Source organism: Saccopteryx bilineata, chromosome 2 (genome assembly GCF_036850765.1).
Source record: "Saccopteryx bilineata isolate mSacBil1 chromosome 2, mSacBil1_pri_phased_curated, whole genome shotgun sequence".
Lineage (NCBI taxonomy): Eukaryota > Metazoa > Chordata > Mammalia > Chiroptera > Emballonuridae > Saccopteryx > Saccopteryx bilineata.
In genome coordinates this window covers 392229922-392255308 of record NC_089491.1, presented here as the reverse complement: position 1 = coordinate 392255308, position 25387 = coordinate 392229922, and the positions used below count along the sequence as shown (strand labels likewise).

The 25387-nt window shown below is 49.1% G+C and overlaps 1 protein-coding gene across 22 annotated transcripts in view; it reads right to left on the bottom strand.

Moving 5' to 3' along the window:
• Positions 1 to 1083: 1083 nt before the first annotated feature.
• The window catches only part of NCOR1 (nuclear receptor corepressor 1), a 123863-nt gene continuing 99559 nt past the window's right edge, over positions 1084 to 25387 (bottom strand). For 15 of the 22 annotated variants that reach the window (XM_066264326.1, XM_066264325.1, XM_066264330.1 and 12 more), the window contains 10 exons: positions 24761 to 25245; positions 21872 to 22000; positions 20980 to 21134; positions 20605 to 20828; positions 16538 to 16678; positions 14760 to 14905; positions 7479 to 7532; positions 6459 to 6680; positions 4221 to 4400; positions 1084 to 2821 (listed from right to left, as the gene is read on the bottom strand). In XM_066264326.1, the coding sequence (XP_066120423.1) occupies positions 2634 to 2821; positions 4221 to 4400; positions 6459 to 6680; positions 7479 to 7532; positions 14760 to 14905; positions 16538 to 16678; positions 20605 to 20828; positions 20980 to 21134; positions 21872 to 22000; positions 24761 to 25245 (1924 nt within the window). In that variant the 3' untranslated portion in view covers positions 1084 to 2633. The remainder of the gene's footprint in view (positions 2822 to 4220; positions 4401 to 6458; positions 6681 to 7478; positions 7533 to 14759; positions 14906 to 16537; positions 16679 to 20604; positions 20829 to 20979; positions 21135 to 21871; positions 22001 to 24760; positions 25246 to 25387) is intronic. The other 7 variants (XM_066264327.1, XM_066264331.1, XM_066264348.1 and 4 more) reach the window with 3 other exon arrangements.

The window sequence follows — 25387 nt, the reverse complement described above, 5'->3', positions numbered from 1 at the left end:
ACCTAATTCCTTTAATCAAGTCCTAACTTGGGGAGACAGACTAATGTGAAGCACACGAAGTTTCCATGGCACCCCTTCTTAATTTATTGATGATTTAAAAAGAAATCGTCGTCGTCAACTACTACTCACCTGCACAGGTTACTGAAAGCTAGGTTTTCACTTCAAGTTTTTAAGGATTTTTGATACTCCACAACAACTCAGCTCATGGTCCCAGTGCTGGAAAAACCGTGGAGGTTTTCAGAGTCTCTTCATGTGAGTGCGTATTCAAGTCCATCTGTACTGGTGTAAAACCAGGTGGCAAGGCCAGTGGACTGTGACCACTTACTGATCACATCACTGGAGTGTTCAGGTTTCTAAGAACAGTCACTCAGCATACCAAAATTAAAGCATTATGAAAGTTTCGATTATGAACATGCACTGGAAATTGGACTGTCAAAAGTATTTCTAGGAACAGTATTAGGAAGACCTTGTAATTTAGTCCTGGGTGCTAAGAAATCGTGTGTGTGAGGACGTACCTGCTGACCACAGAAATCTCAGCCTGCAAAGAGTGTCACCGTGATTTACAGCTCGCTTCAACAGGAAACCGGTCCCTCTCGGGCTGTGCCTGTCACTCTGTCGTGCTGCGGCGGGCCTCCTCCCTCCCAGCGGGCTGCTCCGCAGGTAAGGTGCGTGACAGCTCTGTCCCTGATCACTCAGCTGAGAAACGAGCAGGGACTTAACCTCCCACTCGGACAGCGCTGCTCTATGTGGTGGCAGATGAAGTAAACACGGAACTGTGACAGGACTGAGTGAGGAACTAGCTGCCCACTCTGGTCCTCCAGTGGAACTGCAGAAGTGACAAGGTAGGCTCTGATCGACATGTTCTCAAAAACCATTCTGACTTGGAATAGCTCAAGACCCCCAGGGTCATAGAAAAATGCCATCGTGTTCTTCTCTGGGTCAGCCGACAGTGTAAGTCAGTAATGATCTCTCCATCCCCCCATTTCAGCAGAACACTGGTGAGTAGAACATAGTTGCTTTTCATTCATATGACAATGTGTACGATATATATTTATAAGAAAGTGACATCAACTTTCCAGGTGGTAGGAATTTGGTCACTAAACCTGATCTAAAGTTTATTTGAGGGCCTCAAGTACACAAGGGTGGAATAGTAACAGGAGTGAAGGTTTAACTGTAGACAGACATGCGTTTATGGCCTCTGTCACTTATTTCACTACATGGGCCAAGTACTGGGCCTCATCTAGAAAGCCAGGTCAGACAGCAGCGCTGCAGGTGCCGGAAAGGTCTCCATCAGCACAAAACGCTTCGTTACAAAGAAGGCAGTGGTTATCGTAGACCGGTTTTGAGGCTCGAGTACTATTGTTAAAAAGTTTAGGTTTAAAAGTCTTTAAAGTGCTAATTTTTACCATCCTGAGAGACCTCTATTTCTCCCCTGTAATCAGTTGGGCATTCTCCCTAAATGTTTAGTAGCTATCTGCTACAGAAGTACTTCCACACTGTGCCTCAGTGGTATGAAAAATAGATACAACCAACCCTCCAGTACCATAGTCCGTTTCAAGTTCAGTCTGATGTTCTTTGCTCCTTGAGATTCAGCAGACTGGTCCTGCGGCACAGGGGGGAGGGGGGAGTGCAGGGTGTGCTCAGAGCACACCTAGTGGCCGAGGGCTAAGGGCAGGGTCATCTGCCTCAGTGAGTCATCATCAGAGTGAAGAGAAGTTTTTTCCTCTGAAACCTGAGACAGCAAGAGCCTTGAACCACATCTGCTGTCCCTGTGGACAAGGTGATCAAATTTATTTCAAAATGGAAGCTGCGCTGTGCTGCGTCAGATGCGGGAGGAGAGAGGGTGCTTGGGGCGTGGTTAGTTACCAGTGTGCATAACAGTGAGGTATGCTTCAAATAAGGCTATAAAACTTTAAAAACTGAACATACCCATGCAGTCATATTTTTTAAGTGCTAATTAAAAAAAAATTTTAAGCCTGCGCTGGAAATTTACAATATGGCAGAATTTTGTTCCTTCTACCTTCCAACCTTAACATGTTAATGCACAGATTTTATGACTGGGTCTGTGTTAAAAATCTAAACATTTCCACAAGGTTTTAAATATCTCCTGGGAACCTGTATTTGGCGGAAGCAAAGGAGGAGAGAAATACAATGCCCGTGACAGCCAGCACTCCATCCCTGGGCTGTGTGAGGTTGCCGAGAAGACAAGGGTTCAAAAGAGAGACAAGAAGATTCTTAAAAATCACCCCCGAGGTTGATGCTGATTTGAACGTAAGTACACCAGATACTACAGCACGGGGAGACACTGCAAAAAGATCATCTATTTACAGAAGAGTGATTTTAAAGACATTACGGTTTCTTTACAGATGTAAGAACAAGAATTGTCCACTTTTTAAAAATTCTACAGTTCAGCCTCCACTATGATTCTGACCCAGAGCCGCCTGCGGTGGAGGCCGCCTCCTTGCCGGCCCCTGCGCGTCCGTGGTTTCTGCTTCGTGCACAGGCCAGGCTCCTGGAGAGTCTCTGGGCGTAAGTCAGGGAGGCAGGTGTGCGGCCTGCGATGAAAAAAAAACCCCTAGACTGGAGACCCGCCCCCACACTCCGGCCCCACCGAGATGCCTCTGGCGAGCGGCTCAGTCGTCGCTGTCCGACAGCGTCTCGTACTGGGCTGAGAGCAGCGGCGCGGGCTCCCGTTCCCAGATCCGGTTCTGCTGGTGCGGCGCGGCCGGGTTCACAGCGGCTGGGGCGCAGGCGATGGGCGTGGGCGGCGTGCTGCTGAGCATCCGCATGGTCAGGGGGTTGTACGGGAACTGGGTGGAGCCTGGTGAGGGAAAAGCACGGTCCCCGTTAGAGGCCCCGCTGCGGACCCACCAGCGCGCACAGGCTGGAGGAGAACGGGACCGGGTTCAACCGCTTCGCGACACTAAGCACAACAAAGCGACAGAAGGGCCCAGGTTTCACCACTGAGATTGTAGCCAGTGACAATCCAGCAATGAGTCTAGAAAGGACAAGTAACATGAAGAAGCACATGAGGTGAGAGTTGCTGAGCCCAGAAATTAAAGTTTATTTAACGGAGTTTTAGTCATTAAGTCTAAAACTAGGTGTTTCCATAGAATAGTGGTTTCCAACCAGTGGTCCACTGACCGGTGGCTGTGAGACGGTGCCTTAGAGTCCAAGCAGGGCTACGAGACAGCAAGCTCTACCACAGGAGCGGTCACCCCGAGCACCTCCTGACTGCTGGAGGTCAGTTCAGGGGCTCAGTGGTTTCAGCAGGTCAGGCAGCAGGAAGCAGCTCACCCTCGATCTCGCGGGGCAGAAACAAGATTTAGGAGGGGGACAAACCTAATGAGAGCACGGCTGCCTGTGCTCCGTTTTTAGAGCTTCAGAAACTCAAGGAAACCAACCATTGTGACAAGTAACTTTGTGGTTTAGTAATTCCTTCCCTAAGACAAATCTGAGAACAATCATTGATCTAGGCTGTAAGTTTTCAAGTTAGAACATAACCACTTTACATGAGGTGTGAGAATTTTAGGAACCAAAACGCCTTAAGTTATGCTAATATTCATATGAAATTTATACACGTCTTAAGGGGAGGACACACTTCAGATTTTTCCATTGACATATATGTATATTTAACCCCTGAGGAAAATACGGCTTATAATTCTCTGAAAACTTAAATCCACGGCAAACATCCCAGTTCTAGCTAAAAAATAGATTTAAAAAGTAAAGTCTTCCTTTTGGAGACTTGCCACTATTATTTTTTTTTTTAAAAAGCTTACAAATGGGCACAAAATGGAAAACATTAATAAATATCCTAGAATACTGTCATTCATCAGTCTGTCCAGACAAAACTATGTTTCCCATTTCTGATCCTGATTTCCTGGTGTCCCCAAAGAGCCTTCTGTAAGAATGTTGTACGGAAGGCTCAGGGTGCACCTGTTCTGGGTGCATGTCCCATTGCGAGTTTGCGGAAGGACTGACTCCACCAGACTGGCTGACTCCCAGCGCGCAGAAGGGAGGAAACTTCCTTTGTTCACGGTAATCAGACCCTAAATTTTTAGTTTTTAAGGTTGTATGTATTCACTTTCCATTCTGGAAAGTGGACTTATCAATGGTACAGTAACGGAGACATATTTTACAGGTAGTGCCCGGCTTTAGAAGCTCTCACCCAGGCACTCAGTGAACCCGTCAGACGCAGTTCCCAGCAGCAAGCGGCTCACCTGTTGATGAGGGCCTGTCCTCCCAGGCCCAGCCTGGTGTCTGCCTGTGGTAATCCCCTTCTGAGTGCACAGAGGACACTGAGGAAGGCCGTTCGCTTCCTAAGTAGCCTTGTCCAGGGATAGGAGACTTCGATTTCCTGCTGTTTGACTTGCTGATAAGCTTTGGTTTGCAAACTCCTCCTATAAGTGAAATAAACTAAATCAGTTGTTGGTAAATAGTAATTATGTTCTCAAGATAAAACTTACCAAAGAGCTAGTGGCTGCACAATGCCAAGTGAGAGAAGCTGAACTGAGCACTGAAGAGCCCAGACCCTAGTATCCACTGAAGTGAAAGTATTTAAAGTCAGAAATAAGGCCACTAAGACAGAGGGGTGTATCTTCATGCTATACACTTAAAAATGTAACCAAGGAACTGAAACATTGTGGAACAATTTGTGAAACAAGGTGGAACATTTCTTTCCTGGCACTGGCAGGTGGACAGGACTCTAAAATCCTCACTACCTCACACAGAGGACTATCACACCAGGCCAAGACGACACGTCAAAGGAAAAAGCCTCAGAACAGGAACCCCTGCATGGCAGTGCTGGACCTCAGCGAAGGCTTGGCAAGTCTTGGCGACGCCTTCTGCATCTAGTTTGTGAGCTCAGCAGTTCACAGGTGTGGGATGCCCTGCTGGGCTCGGAAACTAAATGGGACAAAGACGTCAGGAGAGCTGGGTCATCAGCACGCTTCCTCCGCCTAGCAGAAAGTTCCATCCTGCCCCGTGTCCTTCAATGTACAGAAAACAAGTGGGTAGAAAGAGAAGTCCTTGATGATTAGAGAATATAATAGAACAAGGGGCGAAAGGTGCTTTGTATACTGAAGAAAAACTTCAAAATATTTGAAACCAGTTCATAAAAGCTCAAAAAATAGTTAAATCAAGAATGAGGGGGTCAAGGCTTAGGAAACAATAGAGCAAGGATCAGAATATATGTAATTGTTAGTACAAAGGAAAAATAACAGAATTCAAGATGATTAAAGTAACTACTAGAAGGTACAAGATACCTGTGTTAACATCTCCCTGAAAATGCAAACCCTCCAGTGGCCCAGAGCTGCCACAGAAGAATGAGCGCTACTGGCACATGCTGAGAGTTAATTTGTTGACACTGAGGGAAAAAGGTTCTTCAGGCAGACAACTGTCACCTGCTGAAAGGGTGGGGGTCGGGGGGGGGGGCACCTGGCCTTATTTCTTATATAACAACGAATGCCAGAAAAAAAATGTAAGTCTACAGGATGTTTTGGGGAAAGTATGTGTTAAGACTATTATAACCGGCCAAGCTGTCATTTCAAATATAAAGGCCACCAAGACGATCTTGAGCATGAAGTTTCTTGGAATACAGAACCCTTTGTAAGAAAATGGTGTGTGAGAACCTTACTAGAAAGAAATGCCGCAGTGGAAATGACCTCTTAAGTCACCAGTGCTGCGATCTTAAAGCACACACACTTAAAATCATGAAATTAAAAGGTAAGAGCAAAAGGGGGAAGAAAAGCTTGTTTTTCAGAGCGGACGTGAATCCACACTGCCCTGAAATTATGTGTGAAAGTAAAAACCATAAACAAGAAGCTCTAATCTCTAACCTTTTCTGTGACCTCAGTGAGACTTTTTGCTTGAGTCAGAGGAAAAGAAACCGGAACCAAACCTGCACTCAGCTGCCCTTCTCATCATGCTTTACGCATAAGCGACATTCTCAAAATACAAGAAAAACCTTCGAGTCATTTCTGTGTGTTTGCTCCCTGCCACAGGATGTGTAAAATGACCTCAGCCTTAATCCTTTTATATGCACCTGCCCCGTGACCTGTGGAATGACGCTCATTCCTCAGTAACACCAGCTTTCTGGGCAAGGTGACCTCTGAAGGGTTTTTTCTCCTTTTCTCTTAACTCTTTTCTATGGTATAAAATTCTTTTATACTGAACCTGTTTTTTTGTTTGTTGTGATAGTAAGTCACTTTTATTCAAAAGCAGAACAAGAAATGGTCCTGTTGTCATCACGACCGTGTGCCCGCAGATGACGACTAGATGCACACAGAGAAACACGCTGGAGGGGGGACGTTCCGGGAGAATTCTTGGTTCTTACTGATTTCTGTTCACGTCACCAACACGTCTAAGTGAAGAACTGAGAGCCTCCGAGGCTCCTCAGGGCACAGACGAGAGCCCTGCGTGACGCATCAGGACTGGGGAGCCAAGGGTGCAGCCCTCACCTGCGAGAGGAGACGGGTCCCCTTCCTCTCTCCGCGTCTCTGCGCTGGTCACAACCGAGGTATTGCCGCCGCCTGGCACTACGCCCACGGGCTGGGACAGGACCATGCCATGGTCCTCCACTTTGTCGTCAAAGCTTCCCATGAGAGCCTTCCTGATGATGTCTTCCAGCCCAAGGTTGCTGGCAGGGTCAGCAAAGGAGTGACCTCTGGAGCTAACGGAGCCTGAGAGAGACAGCACAGTTCTGCTTGTTTCTGAGGGTCGCTCCAGGAACAAATGCACAGACGGTGACACCCTCCTCCAGTCCACTGAGTGCAGAGTGCCCGGCAAGGCGCCCACGGAGAAGCCGTCCCGACCCCCCCCCATGGAGTCAGCCACCCACCTGCGTTAGTTACTAACAGTCTCCTCTGTCCTAGTTCCTACACTGCTATCAGTCTTTGCTCACTTCTCTTTTCAACGTGTATTTACTGAATCTCAACTCTTTTTTTTTTTTGTATTTTTCTGAAGTTGGAATCGGAGAGGCAGTCAGACAGACTCCCGCATGCGCCCGACCGGGATCCACCCAGTATGTCCACCAGGGGGCGATGCTCTTCCCACCAGGGGGTGATGCTCTGACGCAACCAGAGCCATTCTAGCGCCTGAGGCAGAGGCCACAGAGCCATCCTCAGCGCCCGGGGCCAACTTTGCTCCAATGGAGCCTTGGCTGCAGGAGGGGAAGAGAGAGAGAGGGGGGAGGGGGAGGGGGAGGGGTAGAGAAGCAGACGGGTGCCTCTCCTGTGTGCCCTGGCCAGGAATCGAACCCGGGACTCCTGCACACCAGGCCGATGCTCTACCACTGAGCCAACTGGCCAGGGCCTCAACTCACTTTTTAGTGCCCCTCTCCCCGAGTAAATGACAAGTTCTTCCTCACTTCTGGGAGGCTGGAGTCGTGGCCTGGTCTGCAGTTGGTCCCCACCATTTCCCTGTGGCTTCACTGCTATCACACCAACTTCCTACTGCAGATGCTGTTGTCTGAGTCTTACCTGAGGTAGTGACTGCTGGCAGATTGAAGATCTCGGTTCCTGGCTGAGCAGCTGCTGTATTTAAATGAACGTTTAAGTTAATTGAGATGTGATCATCAAGTACGAGAGATAGTCTCAAAAAAATCCCACAATAAAATTAACCTTTTTCTTTCCCATGATATTGACCTTATTTTTCACCCATTAATATAAAGTGAAAGAAATAATCTTTTTGAAGAGAAGAAATCAGGAAATAGGGAGCTGGGTAAGGCAGGAGAATGGAGCCCAGAGGGTGGAGAGAGACACGCTGCACTGCGGGGGGAGGAGGAGCAGAGAGGAGGCACTGCCCTCGGGCAGGAGCCCACACTTCTGGAGAAGAGCCCGCCTAGATCCATCCGGGAAGGACACTCCCGAACAATAGCATGAGGACCGTTTCCTCGCCAGGGCTCCTGGAAACTGCTCGTCTGTTACAGGACGAGACAAAGAGGCTCCTTGGAGTCTTCTCATCCCTGCTTTGTACCGTGTGAAGGGGACAGGTAGGACAGCCTGGGAGCAGCCTAGAAAGCACTGCACCAGACACAGGGACCTGGGAGCGTGAAGGGTGTTTTCAACTCCATGGGGACCACTGGAAAAAGAAAGGGTACAGAGGGTGGGTGGCTAAACAAGTGAGGTCCCAAAGGAGTGTTTTGGATGAGACCGTGGGAGGATGGAGCCTTCCCTACAGGTGAAACCTATCTGTGCAGCTGGGGAGTGCATGGGCCTAGACGTCCACTTGCTCCATGAAGGAACTTTAATTTGTGTGTGTGTGTGTGTGTGTCAAAGACGGAGGGACAGATAGGGACAGACAGAAAAGAGGAGAGATGAGAAGCATCAATTCTTTGTTGTGATTCACTGATTGCTTTCTCATATGTGCCTTGACCAGGGGGTTACAGCAGACCCAGTGACCCTTTGCTCGAGCCAGCGACCTTGGGTCCAAGCTGGCGAGCTTTCCTCAAACCAGATGAGCCCATGCTCAAGCCGGTGACCTCGGGGTCTCAAACCAGGGTCCTCTGCGTCCTAGTCTGATGTATCCATTGCACCACCTGGAGATCAGGCCTCCATGAGGGAACTTTCAACTGGGGAGTGGAGAAGAACAGTCTCCAGGAAGGACTATGAACAGTGACTACAATGACAGCCTCCTTACTTAGGAGCCAGGTAACACCCTGAAATAGTGATTGATACAGCCTTGTAGTTACCACAGAAGTTTATGGAATAGGAATCATTCATTTTTTACAAATATTCTATTATTTGGTTGGACCATAATAAAATCACCTATTAATCAAAAATGGTCAGGTGAAAATTCTGTATACTACGGCCGGCAATAATACTGTAGATCAGGGGTCCCCAAACTTTTTACACAGGGGGCCAGTTCACTGTCCCTCAGACCGTTGGAGGGCCGGACTATAAAAAAAACTATGAACAAATCCCTATGCACACTGCACATATCTTATTTTAAAGTATAAAACAAAACGGGAACAAATACAATATTTAAAATAAAGAACAAGTAAATTTAAATCAACAAACTGACCAGTATTTCAATGGGAACTACGCTCCTCTCACTGACCACCAATGAAAGAGGTGCCCCTTCTGGAAGTGCGGTGGGGGCCAGATAAACGGCCTTAGGGGGCCGCATGCGGCCCGCGGGCCGTAGTTTGGGGAACCCTGCCGTAATACTGGACTTAAAAACGTGCTTCTTTTACCCATGGAGCCTACAGCTCAGTGTGGTACTGAGGCCAGCCATCAAACCAAAATCGCTAGGTCGCTTAGTAAACATACCAATGTCCTGGATTCTCGTGGCTCTGTGATTCACACTTAACAAACAGTCCAGGTGGTTGTAATAGTTACAATATTCAAGTTTAAGGACTTCTGGTTTAAACAGACAGGCAAACTTATGAGAGAACACAACTAGTCAGCAAGGAGGGGCGGAAAACTAGCTGTCTGAGCTGTCTGGGGGGGCAGAGGTGCCACCACCAGCAGGTTAAGAAAGGGGCAGTGCTACCCAGAATGCTTTAGCGAACCCACTGCAAAGGTTACCTGGGGGGAGGGGGGGGTCTGTGTGCAGAGGGTACCTGGGGGGGCGGTGTCTGTGTGCAGAGGGTACCTGGGGGGGCGGTGTCTGTGTGCAGAGGGTATGGGGGGTGGTGTCTGTGTGCAGAGGGTATGGGGGGGGACGGTGTCTGTGTGCAGAGGGTACCTGGTGGGGGCGGTGTCTGTGTGCAGAGGGTATGGGGGGGGCGGTGTCTGTGTGCAGAGGGTATGGGGGGGGACGGTGTCTGTGTGCAGAGGGTACCTGGTGGGGGCGGTGTCTGTGTGCAGAGGGTACCTGGTGGGGGCGGTGTCTGTGTGCAGAGGGTACCTGGTGGGGGCGGTGTCTGTGTGCAGAGGGTATGGGGGGGGCGGTGTCTGTGTGCAGAGAGTATGGGGGGGGGCGGTGTCTGTGTGCAGAGGGTACCTGGGGGGGGGCGGTGTCTGTGTGCAGAGGGTACCTGGTGGGGGCGGTGTCTGTATGCAGAGGGTACCTGGTGGGGGCGGTGTCTGTGTGCAGAGGGTACCTGGGGGGGGGGGCGGTGTCTGTGTGCAGAGGGTACCTGGGGGGGGGGGTGGTGTCTGCGTGCAGAGGGTACCTGGGGGGGCGGGGTCTGTGTGCAGAGGGTACCTGGGGGGGCGGTGTCTGTGTGCAGAGGGTAGCTGGTGGGGGCGGTGTCTGTGTGCAGAGGGTACCTGGGGGGGGCGGTGTCTGTGTGCAGAGGGTACCTGGGGGGGGCGGTGTCTGTGTGCAGAGGGTACCTGGGGGGGCGGTGTCTGTGTGCAGAGGGTACCTGGGGGGGGCGGTGTCTGTGTGCAGAGGTTACCTGGGGGGGCGGTGTCTGTGTGCAGAGGGTAGCTGGTGGGGGCGGTGTCTGTGTGCAGAGGGTACCTTGGGGGGGGCGGTGTCTGTGTGCAGAGGATACCTGGGGGGGCGGTGTCTGTGTGCAGAGGGTACCTGGTGGGGGCGGTGTCTGTGTGCAGAGGGTACCTGAGGGGGGCGGTGTCTGTGTGCAGAGGGTACCTGGGGTGGTGGTGTCTGTGTGCAGAGGGTACCTGGGGTGGTGGTGTCTGTGTGCAGAGGGTACCTAGGGGGGCGGTGTCTGTGTGCAGAGGGTACCTGAGGGGGGCGGTGTCTGTGTGCAGAGGGTACCTGGTGGGGGCGGTGTCTGTGTGCAGAGGGTACCTGGTGGGGGGCGGTGTCTGTGTGCAGAGGGTACCTGGGGTGGTGGTGTCTGTGTGCAGAGGGTACCTGAGGGGGGCGGTGTCTGTGTGCAGAGGGTACCTGGGGGGGCGGTGTCTGTGTGCAGAGGGTACCTGGGGGGGCGGTGTCTGTGTGCAGAGGGTACCTGAGGGGGGCGGTGTCTGTGTGCAGAGGGTACTTGGGGGGGGCGGTGTCTGTGTGCAGAGGCACAGCATTGATTCAGTTTTAGACATTTAAGGAGCCAGTCAAGTATTTAAGAGTGAGGTCTGCAGAGATGCATAAGGAGCTCTGTAGGAAAACGAAAATCTTGGGACGGTTTGGGAGTTTTCAGTGCACAGTTTAAACTGCCAGAGTGGATGAAATGAATCAGATCAGCTGCTTGAGAAGAAAACTAGGAAAACAAACATTCAAGGGAAAAGCAAGGCTGAGACTCTGAGGAGACATAAGAAATGGCCAAAGAAGTAGAGAAAAACAAACTAAAAAGTAGTGTCTGAAAGCCGAGTCTTTCTGAAGAGGGAGGTGCTTTCCCCAGTATCACCAGCTACAGAGAGCTCAGATGCAGAAGTCTCAACACTGAGGTTTCTGAAGAAGGAAGTCCCGGACGTCCTCAGGGGAAACCCTGAAGTGAGACCCCTGTGTGCACGTGAGCTGTCCACAGTGCTCCTGGCTCTCTCGGTTACACGTCCTGCTGAGGACTGAGTCAGCCCTGGAGTCCCACGAGCCCACTGGTTCCTTCCCACCAGTGGTTTTCAGTGAGACCCGGGGCAAGAATGTGTAAAACACGCAGCACCTGACTCTTTAGTCAGGGCACTGACCTCTTCTCCCTTAGAGTGTCAAAAAAATGTCAACAGCCATCTGGTGTGAATGAATCAAAATTACACAGTCCTAGTCCTGGGTTATGAATGAGAGAGGGTCTGTAGGTTTGAAAAGGTTTAAGTATTTATATGCAGAGAAAGGTAAAAATAAATACTGTGTGCCTGGCCTGTGGGCCTGTGGTGGCACAGTGAGATCATCAACCTAGAACGCTCAGGTCACTGGTCTGAATCCCTGGGCATGCCTGGTCAGGCGCATACGACTAGCAGTCAATGAACAACTAAAGTGAAGCGACTATGAGTTGATACTTCTTGCTCTCCACCTCCTCTCTGTAAAATCAATAAAGTCTTAAAATAAAAAAATAATTTAAAAACACTATGTTAAGACAAGCCTCTAAGTTGCACTGAACAGGTAAACGTACCTGTTCCAACTTACATGCAAGTTCAACTACAGAACAAGCTACAGCACCCATCTCACTCATAGCCCAGGGGCTGCCTGTACACCTGTTTCTTGTCAGATTGGCAAAAAATATTTCTTTTGGTGTGCTGCAGAACTTTAGTAACTAATTTATGTGTGCCATGAGATGAAAAAGATTGAAAATCACTGCTTACTACAATTCTTTAATTGTCCCTTTCAACAATCAAAACAAGGTCTTGGAATACAAAAAAACCCCCAAGATTTAAACAATTTTGTTAGTATCTGCCTTAAGACATTAATATATGTACTTTATATTGTTAAAGTTAGATTGTTTCATTACACATTTTCAGAGACTAAAGACCACCTGTCATTCTAACAACACCCAACGCAGTAGCCTGCTCAATAAATAATTGTTAAATTAATGAATGAGAGAGCTTCTACATACGTATAATGGACAAACCGTAAGAGAAAATCATAATGTAGGCGTCTTTAACTGATACATAGCATTTCCTGCCAAGAAGGTTTTGCCCCACTGAAAGGCAGCACACGGACTAGCAGGGGCAAGTGCAGACCACACAGGGGTGAGACAGCATCTGACAGCTGTGCATCTCGGGTGCCGACAGGCTGCTTGAGTCTGGGCTCAGAGACTGGAAGTGAGAGCACCCTATCGCAAGAGCTGGAAATGAAGGTGAAACCACTGACGCCTGGAGACAGATGAATGTAATGGTACTATTTAAAGAGAAGGAGAAGAAAAGATACCTGCAAGCCTAAGAGCAATTCTGGTCAACATTCTGCAGCACTTTTATTTATTTATTTATTTTTACAGAGACAGAGAGAGAGTCAGAGAGAGGGATAGACAGGGACAGACAGGCAGGAAGGGAGAGAGATGAGAAGCATCAATCATCACTGTGACACCTTAGTTGTTCATTGATTGCTTTCTCATATGTGCCTTGACCGCGGGCCTTCAGCAGACCAAGTGACCCCTAGCTCAAGCCAGCGACCTTGGGTTCAAGCTGGTGAGCTTTGCTCAAACCAGATGAGCCCGCACTCAAGCTGGCGACCTCGGGGTCTCAAACCTGGGTCCTCTGCATCCCAGTCCAACACTTTATCCACTGCGCCACCGCCTGGTCAGGCTGCAGTACTTATCTTTTAAATGATACGCTGCCAGTTAAGATAATCTGGTAATTAAGAGCTAGGGTAAGTCCACAAATATATGATAAGTGACACTGGGCATGTCCTCTTCCCCTTTGACATTCAACCTTTATTAATCACCAACTGTCACAGATCAAAACACACATCCACGAGGCAGCTTCCAGTCCATAGCCCACAGTTTCCTTTCTCTTGACAGAGTCAGGACACTGGATCTATACCACAGAAATAAAGGGAACCGTGGTCTACGCAGATTTCTGCAAGCCATTCAACAAAGTCTCTACCCCTGGACTGACTTCAGGAAAAGATGGGCACGGAAGACTAGGTGGTGGTGTGAGGGAGTGTGCGAAATGAGGGTCGGGAAGATTCTGACTAACGTGTGGATCAACCCAAAGACAGGCCTGGATGCCCCGTGCTGTATCCTGGTGGATGTCTACTGACCACCTGGGCAAGAAGCTGAGCACAGCACTGAGAACCAGCTGTGCACATCAGCAGCACGGACTCTGGAGCTGGAGCGCCTGACCAAGCACAGCCCCGTTACTGCTGGTTGTGTCACTTGTACCAGTTAGTAAACCTCCGAGTCTCAATTTTCTCAACTACAAAGTGGAGATAACTATAATATGTAGTGTGTAGGTTTTTGTGAGGATTAAACTGGTACACATACATACATAGTATACACACACACGCATACATGCTTAGAGCAGTGCTGAGAGCAAAGTCAGTGCCGTACATGTAACACACACAACGGTTTCCTACCTTGTTATTACTAATGCTCAATTTCTAGAAGGTGGGTGTAGCCAATTTGCAGATGGATCCCAACGGACTGAACTGAGACCCACAACACACAGGGCAGAAAAGGTCAGAATGACACAGGCGCAGCCTGCGCCACCCGCTCCTTGGAGCTGGTTAATTATAAAAGCACAGCAAGGGCGAGGCACGGGTCCAGAGACCTGGACAGTGCACAGATACTACGCGCACTCTACTAACAGGACACAGGTGGCTAAAAATCCTGAGACAGTCTTAGACTCCCTGAACAATGGTGACTCTCAGAACCTGCAGAAAGGCTCAACGAAGTAAAACGTTTTTAGTGTGGAGCAACTGAGAAAGGATGAACCCCGGGAAGCTGGTGTGCAATGAACCCTGGGAACCTGGGCGTGGGATGAACCCCGGGAACTACCCCCCCATGGGATGAACCCGGGGAACCTGGGTGTGAGATGAACCCCGGGAAGCTGGTGTGGGATGAGCCCCGGGAACCCAGCCATGGGGTAAACAACTGGGGCTATTTACAGAGAGAAGACTCAAAGGCCAGGGCTTGTCTTCCAACAGCTGAAGAGATGTCATGTAAAAATAGCCCGAATGGGTAAATCCAAGACCCATGGGTATAAAACTATGGCAGGTTAATCCAGCCCCACTTAAGAAAGGTTTCCTAGACCCAGCATTTATTCAAAGAGAAAATGGGACAGCTCCAAAAGTAGCAAGCTCCTGCTCCCTAACAGAAAACCTTCATGCACTGGCAGCCATTTGAGAAGAAATTTAGCGTCAGGTGTGGTTAGACAGGAGCCTACGAAAGCCTTTCAACACAGGACTACCAGGTCACATTGGAGATGTCATTATTAATGCACATTTTATTTGAAGTTTATGAAAGAAATCCCACTTACCCATATCAGAGTCACCTCCACCAGAGGAGTTCAACTTACGAAAAATCTCCTGCTTCTTTGATTTAACCATGGGTGATGTGTTTTCAAGCTTGGTGAAGAATGACGGCAAATAGCTTATACTCCCTGGTGAGCGGGAATCACTCCTGCTAGGAACACAGTATGTCTGTTAGCATCATGAACTAGCCCGGGGGACTTTCCCATCAGTGGTACTAACAATCACAGAGGATTCGGGAAAACTACGACCTCTTTATCCCCGAGTGTGTGCTTGCATGTGACAGCAAACCAGTCAGTACATTGTTTACCAGGACACAAATACTTTTAACACTCAGAGATGAAATCATAAAATGAGGACTAGAATGAAGATAATCTAGAATAAAGATTCTTAATAAAGAATGAACAAGCAGCAATGTTAACAGAAAAATTAAGAAACAGCTCATGACGCTGTCAAGAGTCACAGCACCAATGCTGATATGGTGACCACACGGACTGGGAACTATTTTTCTAGCAGAATTACTTTGAAGTATATACAATAAAATTATCATGAATAGCACACTTACTATAAAACAGCAAGAACTCACACCTAAGCAGTCAACAATTGGACGTGAACAGAAGTCACTACAATCATTTCAAAGCCTCCCACTGGATGAGATAAGTTCTGTGTGAAAGGTTTCACATTGCATTGGCAGCTTTCTATACAAACACATTTAAAACAACCAGTTTCCTCTAATTGCTCAAGACTAGCAAGGACCTCACTAGAGCCTGAGACGACAACAGAACACAGGGAAGGCTGGAGATAACAGTCTGGTCACGTAGATTCATTCTTCATCCAAACATGGGAACATGTCTAAAGCTACTATTTGCCAAGAAAGATAAGGTGACAGAAGAATGAATAAAATGTCCTAAAAAAATACGCAAACTTAGGAGAAAATATAAGCGTATAATTACATTCATCAGCACTCCCTCTTCAAAAATGGATTTTCTTCCTCATTTCATTGAAAGGTACAAACATCTATTTGATCACTTACGAACAAACATCTGTACTGAGTAAATAACTTACACTGAAAGAAACGCGGTCCCAGTCTGGAGGGAGACAGACCCCGGGTTAAGGCGGGGCTCGCCTGCACCTCTACAAACGGTCAGGGGAGGGCGCCCCACACCAGAAATCAGCGACAACTGGCAGTGGATATGGCCGATGATGAAGTGTAAGGGGGAGGGGCAGGACAGGAGATGAGCAGTCATAAATGAACTCCATGTCACACCATCGACTTAGTGCTTGACGGTATGAGTTTCAGACAAATCACGGGGGTGGAAATGGACCGGACAGGGGCCAAGTCAGAGATGTCCACTCCAAATGGGAACTCGAATCATTCACAGGGCCGGGTTATGGTTAGAAACGGGTAAGAAAATAACGGAGAGCAGTTTGGCACGGGTGCTCATTGTTACCTTCCCTGCCACACGTGGTCCACAGCGCTGGGTACATGGTGAGCACTCACGTGGGGCTGACTTCAGTGGGTGACCACAGACAAAAAAAGGTTTAAAAAAAGATCTAGAAGGAAATAATTTCAAGAAAAACAACAAACACATTTTCCTATAACCTATTTAAGTATTATAATTTTTCATTAAAACCCACTTATATTAGGTCACTAGGAAAACAGACTAAATGGTCCTCTGAGAGTCCTACCCTGACATACAACCCAAGAGAGAAAAAGACCCTGACTTGAAGAGCACCAAAGGGCCCTGGCCACACGCACACACACGCCTGCCGCGCACGCGCTCACCTCTGCTCCGCGGGCTCTGCCCCTCGCTGAGACAGCAGCAGCACGCTGTCCTGTTTCTCGTGCACAGTTGGAGCCTGGGGTGGGGAGATGGGTTCGTAGGGCTCTGAAGAGACATGGCTCCTCTCTGGGGACTTTCCAGGCCTAATATTGTAACATACTAAATATTAGATTGTGCTTCTAGGACTCCCCTACAGTTGACCCTAAACAGAAACTGGTTAACACATTACTTCATCCAGGAGAAAAAGAACAAAAGTTGCCAATTTATATGGGGGGTTGGGATAAAAAAGAATGTCCTCAGGCATTCACTCTATAAGCAGCTATCAAGAAAGCTCTTTTCCTGCTGGTCCACCCATGCACGCCCCTGGGTGTGGGAGCTGTGACACAAACAGCCTGCGAGGCAGAGCTGCCCAGGCCCTGCAGGGCTCAGAACCACCAGCGGCCTGGGCCAGCCACTCGGGTGAACCCCCGTGCGGCTTACTGCCGAGGTTAAAAGATAAAAGACTTGGGCACTAAACTGAAACCTGAGAAGTTTGTCCAGTGAGTGAAGACAGGCTCTAGTTACAGCATTTTAGGGCTGAGCAGTCTCTGCAATTTCATATTCTTCCTTTGGCTACCACGTTGTTGGGACAGTATGAGATCAATGCACTGTTTAGACCAAAAAAAAGGTTTTGGCTTCATGGTTATTCATATTAAAGATACAAAAAAATGAGATACCTGTGATTTTTAACATCTGCCTTTATTAATATTATAGTTATACATATATCTATGTGTGTGCGTGTGCATGTGTGTGTAAAACATTTCTCAGAGGTGGCCATTTTTTACTTTTCTTCTAGTTCTTCAGTGGTTACCTCTAAAACTAAATAATCTTATCCCTTTCTTGATTTACCAAACTTGAAAGAGTATCTATCAACTTCCAAGAAAGATGAAGAACTTGACAACCTTCTCTATGTTGTTGCCCCTTTTACTTTAATGTGTGGTTTGCCTGTGTTACCTTTACATAGCATACTCACTCACTTTCTGTGTGACTCACAGCACTTGGCTAGACCAGGAAAACTCCTGTGCTGTGTGTGCTTATAGACTGAAAACACCCAATAATGGTGTTTACGACACTATGGATTGTATGGAACACTTTAAACTGCAAAACCACGCATTTGACTAAAATCAATGAAAGAAATGTAACCATCCTTATTCCCGATGCACAGTTATTGTGATGTAGAAATTACAAGGGAAAAAATCAAGTGGATTTTCTTTCCATAAATTCCATCAACTGCTCACAATCGCTACATCACACTTTCCCTCGGAAACGAACCCTGATTCTGCTCTACAAGCTCTGTGCTCTTCAACTGAATGATGTCATCCAGCTTCTTGACATGATTATGCCTGAGATACACTTCAAAACAATCCAACTGGGGTGGTCAAGCGGGGATGAAAACAAAGCTGGCCCTGTACTGCTGACTGCTGACACTGGGCAGCGGATACACACAAGCACACTGTACAGTTCTCTCCAGTTCGGTGTATGTTCAAAAAGTACCACCGTTTTTTTTCATCACGACTATTCAGCTTCTGACATACTCCTTCTTTATGTTCTCTGCTAAGGTGAGGGTTGGGCAGGGAGGATGCAGATGCCCCTCTGCCACAGCTCCTCGCCACGCTCTGGATCCCACTGCATCGGCTCAGCGGCCCACCCACTGCAGGGGCTCCCAGCACCTCCAGCACCTCTGATCTGCTAACGTCGCAGTCTTGTTCTTGGCATTTTTACGAACTTTATGTATGTTCATGCTGCTTTACTGTAATTTAACAGATGCCAATGCTTAGTCTGCCTACCACCTTGAACCAGAAACTGGCCTCCATTTTTCAAAGACCCAGGCGCAGAACATTATGGAGGAAACTACTCCCTGTGGGGCGAGAAGGGGAGGCTGCTTCCTGAACCCTCTTCGAGACAGTGACACAGGCACAGGCTGTGCTTCGCCCTGCAGCTGCCCGCATGGCAGGTCCCCGGCACAAGCTCTGCTCGCCACCACCCCGGAGTGCCAGCCTCGTCCCCAGTCTCCTGTCCTTCCCTAGGGAGGCGGGTTCCAGCCCCACGCCCTTCCCCTGGGTCTGTCTGCACTAACAGCTGGTGAGCCAGGCAAGAGACCAAGGAAATGAGCCCTGGAAAAGAGCCATCTACAAGGGGTCCCACGCTGGCCGTCTGCTTCTATGGGGACCACCGCGTGAGTGCCAGACCCCCTGAAAATGTTGGCTGGCTCATGCCTTTGAGGAACTGCACACTGCACACTACAGCGAGGCAGGGGGTGCATGGCCACAGCGGCAGGCTGGCTCATGCCTTTGAGGAACTGCACACTGCACACTACAGCGAGGCAGGGGGTGCATGGCCACAGCAGCAGGCTGGCTCATGCCTTTGAGGAACTGCACACTGCACACTACAGCGAGGCAGGGGGTGCATGGCCACAGCTGCAGGCTGGCTCAGGCCTTTGAGGAACTGCACACTGCACACTACAGCGAGGCAGGGGGTGCATGGCCACAGCTGCAGGCTGGCCCTCGTCAGACCACGGACACCCAGCTCGAGGTAGAAACCAGGGTAATGAGATGGGGCAGACCTAAAGGGAACGAGCCACTCATGAGAGCGCACTCAAGTGTAGGGAAGACTTAAACTTGGACAGAAGGAGAGAAAGAGTGAGCCTGAGGGCAGCAGAGAAGGGGCCTGCGAGGCTAACCCGAGAGTAAGTGTGGCCATGCTGGCCGCCGCAGACACCCAGAAGGCAAGACCGAGCAGCAGCCCGACACAGTACCAGTGGGACACGGCCAGCTGTGATCCAGAACCCCAGCTCTGCCCAACGCCCGCGGCTCTCCAGTGGATACGCTGACAGGTCCAGAGGGGCCTCGGGGTTTCATCCTGCTCCAGTTGGGTGCTGCCCCACCGCCCACCCCGACAGGTGGAAGGCCAAGATCAGCGCAGGGCGGTCAGAGGCTTCCTGTGGAACTCACCATCCATTAGCCCCCCAGAAATGAACGGGAACTGCTGTGGTTGGCACACACTGAATATACCCTAATGCACGCTAAGTCTCAGAAACTGTCTCCCCCTTCCACGCCACAGACCGAGTGAGGCACGTGGGATATAAGGGCCAGCTGCAGGGGTGGAGTGTGGAGAGGACCCTGTCCCAAGGCACCGCCCACTGCCCGGCCTGCGAGCTGGACCCGAGACAGGGAAACTGCTTCCCTCCCACCTGCAGTGGAAACTGTTGGTAATCGAAGTCTGTTCTGACATCAACTAGTGACCCTTTCCTTTCCTCCCACTCCCTGTGGGACTGACACAGGCCACTGTGCTGCCCGGCCAGGCATGTGCAGTGACTTCCCACAGCCCTCACGTGCCAGCCCTGTGCCAGCCCCTCGCCAGGCTGTGTGATTCTCTGATGCTCACCAACTAGTGCAAACTCCATTTCATCCTGTAACGCCCCCACGCGCTCTGCATGCACGCTTCCGTAAGAAACTAAGAATTACCAGACTGACGCAGCAGCCTCTTTCTGTGGTCTCTTCCTGCCCTCTGCTTACAGAGGCCCATGTTCAGTCCCAGGACCTTCCTCTGGGTCTGTATGCACTAACACCGGGTAAGAAGACACTCTCTTTACCAGACAGACCTGCCATGTAACACTTGTTACCTCTCATGGTGCCTCTACTGGCCTCCTCTTCTTCCTTTAAGGTCAGCTTCCTAAACATCTATTGCTGCTGACCCAATAAAAACCATTGAGAAAGAACAATGCTTTTGTGACTCTGAAGACCTCTCAAGCACCCGAAACTACTGCCACACTACACTCTTCATACCTGCCTCTGCAAACCCACAAACGAAATGCAGCAATCACCTTCTGAATGCACGCTGAAGAGACAAAGTAGCAACTGCTCACACACTGGACATTCCAAGAACACATGAGGGGAACCGTTCCCTCATTTACACTTTCCAAGTAATGAAGGTCAATAAACTGCGGTGTCAGAAAGGCATCTACCTTATAGATGTATGAAAATGTCTCACTGTTGAAAAATCTTCATTTGGTTTGAGATAAAGACCGTACCTTCCCCTGGATTTGTCTGCAAGACTTTCTGGAGAGACTCGTGAGCTGGGTCTTTGATGGTGGACAGACTGAGCCTGGGGCTCTGGGCTGTAATGATTTGACGTTTTAGTCCTCACAGGTGTTGACACCAAAGCAGACGGTGAGTTCTGGAATGTTGAAGTGGGAGGCTGCTGGGAAGGCTGTGAGGAAACTTGATTTCTAGCAAAATCTTGTGTGATAATTTGCTGTGAATGAAAAAAGAATTAATTAAACCCACTGAGTGCTTGCAAAAAAAAAAAGGTGCATAAAACTAAATCTGGACATCTTTACTGTGACTCTATGTGAAATGTGTCCTGATTAAGAAACAAAGACCAGTAAAGAGAATGCAGGACTTACACAGATGTGGTCAGCCAGGGTTATTAGCCGGTGGGTCCGGGGCACCTGGCCCGCCGTCTCCGCCTGGGAGGAGGGGGGCAGCTGCTGCGCAGACGGTGAGCCTGGCTGTGGCCGGTAGTGGTGCAGTGGGCCCTCGTACTGCCGGGCGGCCTCCGCTGCCAGAGGGAAGACAGTGTGTCAACCGGGGATGCCCACCTCCCACCCAGGGGAACCCAGGACGGGGACACAGTACAGATCTCCAAGCAGAATTCAGATCTTAATAGAGGACTAATGAGAAACAAATATTGAAATCATAAGTGAGCAAAACAAAATTAATATCAACTATCTTCTGTATTGTTAAAATATAAGGAAATGGATAATCAAATAATAGCTTAAAGATGATTTATTTTTTATTTTTTTTTATTTTTCTGAAGTTGGAAATGGGGAGGCAGTCAGACTCCCACATGCACCCGACCAGGATCCACCCAGCAAGCCAACCAGGGGGCGATGCTCTGCCCATCTGGGGCATCGCTTTGTTGCAACCAGAGCCATTCTAGCGCCTGAGGCAGAGGCCACAGAGCCATCCTTAGCACCCGGGTAAACTTTGCTCCAATGGAGCCTTGGCTGCGGGAGGGGAAGAGAGAGACAGAGAGCAAGGAGGGGGGAGGGGTGGAGAAGCAGATGGGCGCTTCTCCTGTGTGCCCTGGCCAGGAATCGAACCCGGGACTCCTACACATCACCTGACGCTCTACCACTGAGGCAACCAGACAGGGCTTAAAGATGATTTTTAATTAATGCAGATCACTCTAAAATAAAACTAGTTATTTCCTACCCTGCTCTGGACAGCTAACGAGAAGCAAGTGATGAAACGCAACTGTGAAAACACGTGCACTGGTGGCTAAAAGGGACCTACTTTCTGGTGGACTGGCCTTCACGACCTCTGGCTGGTAGGCCTGCAGTTTCTCTGGAGGTGGCGCAGGGGAGCTGGCCGGACTTATCACCTCGATAGCATCGCTAGGGGTTTCATACCGATGAGAAGACACTTTAAGAAAAGAAAAGAATCTGATTTTAAAACGAATCCTAGGAACAGTTTTAAGAGTCCAAGTTCTTCAAACCTATTCACGTGTTTTCACTGTTGCTCTCAGAATTGTTCAATGGCATCCGGTTAGTGATACAATTAATAAACAAAGAGCTCAGTGGGCCACATGCGTCCTTGCGTCCCTGATCCTAGTCGGACACAGGGTTTTCTGGAGTTTTGGCTCTAGACATTCAGGTGAAGCAGAGTAAGGAACGGACGTGTGACATTATCCTGGGAGCTGGAAAAGAAAGTCACCAGGAGACAAACACTCATCAGAACAAATTTAACAAAGGAGAGAGCAGATCGTAACAGTTCACTGTTTCCAGTCATTTAAAGTCTGTGGGACAGTCAACTCTTAGAAGAACTCTGAGACAACAAAGCTGCTTTGTTACCATGGCGATTTTAAAGCGATAGGTTAAGTAATGTTTTATAATTGTTTTCTCAAACTGCTGCGGCACTGCTGACAAGAAGTACTCCACACAGTTTTGGTGCCACCCACACTGGGAAAGTGAACAGAAGGGGCAGGGGTGTCTGAGGGGAGCAGGTGCACTCTGCAGGCTGAAAGCGGGGTGCCCTCATAGGGGAGGGCGCCCCTGAGGCAAGGTTGCTAAGGAAACGGAGGGTCTGTTCAACAGGGGTCCAGGCACCTTTCCCCCGTCCTGCCAGGCCGCAGAGTCGAGAACAGGAGACAAGCAGATGTAGCCTCCTCTTTGGGGACCTGCTCACGTCGGAGTATGCTCTCTGCACCTCCGTGCTTACTAAGGACTGGGAAATCGTCAAGCCCCAAAGGAAGCACGACGCTGCCACGATCAGCAAGTGTGATCTTCAGTGGGTCCTGGACACAGTACAGAAGACGGGGAAGAACTGGAGCACCGGACCGCCTGTCCCGACAGTCCTCATGCACAGCCCTTCCCTCTGACCCTCCACCAGGCCAGGGAGTCATAGCCACCTGAGGTCCAGGCTGCTCAGGAGAACGGAAACCTGACCCTGGGGTGAAAATCATCTTTGGGGAACTGAAGGAAGTCACTAGAGCCAAAGTAGCTTGTACCCCTCTGTGACGTTGGTAGCCACTGGCACGTGTCTCTGCACGCACGCAGCACCCGACATCTGCTTCCCACACCAAGTACAGAGGCCACAGAGTCTGGTGCACAGGCTGCTCCCAACGCCAGGGGGTCAAGTGCAGGCTCTGTGCTTCACCCTAAGAGGAAGGGGAGCTCTGAAGAGAAAAACCAAAAACCACACTGAGTAACTCTTAATAACTGTGGGCTTCATGAAAGTAATTTACCCACTAATAAAAAAAAAACAACAAAAAAAACCCCACCCACAAACCCCAAAAAACAAAAACACCACACTCAGAACCGTGAGCTCTCAGAAGAGAAGCTGACCTTCTATTTTCACCTCCTGGCGGGGGTCTGGTCTGCGATGGAAACTAAGAAGTGTCAGCAGGGAACAAGCCCTGTGCTGCAGCGCTCAGTCAGCCCAGGCTGGGTCCCCGTGGGAGCTGCTACTTCCCTCCCAAGGGCCTAGCAATGTCTGCACGCATAACACCTGCTTTCCAGAATTTCATGATCCCAGGCTAAAGGAAGTCTTGTGTCTACCCAACTACCAAGCTACCCCCCATCTCTCCAAACATCTCAGGACTGGGGGAGATAGTTACCCAAACAAATTATAATCGGGCATGGAGGTAAAAAGAATTGCACATTGCAGGATGATGCACCAGAAATCTTTTCTTTTTCATTGTCTCCAACGCTACTCAATTTCATTAATGGTAACAACAGAGAAATGGCTATATACAGTTAAATTACTTCAAACAGCAGATGCTTGTGTGAATACCTGCTTACACAGAATTAGGCAGTAATTAAAAATATAGTAACTTTTCAAGCATTTTACTATACAGTTGTAAATTCTTACAGACCTACAGAGCATAGGTACCCAAGTGACTAGCGGATGTGATCAAAATCCAACTTGCAAGAAGGGCACAATGTAAATACCAATAACCAGTAATACAGGGTGGTCTCCCTTTTAAAAACTCCATGCTTTAGACAAAAGACAGAAGAGGCTCTGGAGTAGCGGCCTAAATACTGAACCATATCCCAAAAATCACTGCTTGGAAAATGAGGCTTCAGTAGCGCAGAGCTAATGACACATTACCTTGCAGATACCTGAAAATGTCAATAAGCTCTAATTTCTATTGACCTACTTTCCAATCTAATAAAGAGCATAATCTTCTCATGAAAAATAACTTGGCTTGACCAGGCAGTGGCTCGGTGGATAGAGCGCTGGCCTGGGATGCCAAGGATCCAGGTTCGAAACCCCATGGTCACTGGCTTGAGTCCAAAAGTCACTGGCTTGAAGCCCAAGGTCACTGGCTCACGGGAGCCCCCCAGTTAAGGCACGTATGAGAAGCAATCAATGAACTAAGGTGCTACAACTATGAGTTGATGCTTCTCATCTCTCTCCCTTCCTGTCTGTCTGTCCCTGTCTATTCTCTCTCGCTTAAAAAAAAAAAGTAGCTTGAAAGGTATATGTAAGAAACGCTGATACTTAAATCATCATAAAAATAGCAGAAGAGACATTATTGCACTACTAACCCACAAAACCTTCCTATTACATTTACTATCAAGATTAGGATTTTCTTTATACCATATTGTTCTGCTTTGCCTGGAGAACAAAGTAGTTCTTTACTCAGATAGCACATTGCGAAACTCAGATGGAGATACATACAGCTACTGGAAGAGTCTGAGCTCTGAGAGCCACGCTCCCTGGCATCCTTGTCCGACGCAATCTGCCGGGTGATGATCACGTCTATGAAGTTAGCTGCGGTAATGGTGGTCTTCCCTCGGGTCCTTAGCTCTTCCTCATATCTGGACTTGGGAGGAGGCCCTTTCTCTTTCCCAGCCTCAGAATAAACTACTGAAGAGTGAGGCTGGGGCTTGCCACTTGGAAAGGCTGAAGAAGTGTACAGACACTGAACAGATCTCTTCTCCTCCAGGGCTTTCTGCTCTAGCTGCTGCTCACTAACTGCTGCTGACCTGCTTCTCAAAGTTTCTTCTAGCCTGGCAGCTTCATGCTTACTCTCTTTCGTTTTGGAAACATCCATCTGAGGGGCAGAAGCTGCAGCGTCCACCAGAGCAGCCAGGGCGTCTGCAGCAGTGTTGTAGCGGGAGGCCGGCAGGCCTTGGCTTATGGAAGGGCCCCCCGCAGCAGGCCTGCAAACAAAACCAAAGCACAGGTGTAAGGGGACCCTGCACGAGGCGGGAGGGCAGGTGAGGACAGGAACCCCAACAACAGATAATGCGAGTGGGCAGTGCATCAGCACTGTAGCTACTGCACCCGCAAACTAAAAAGGGT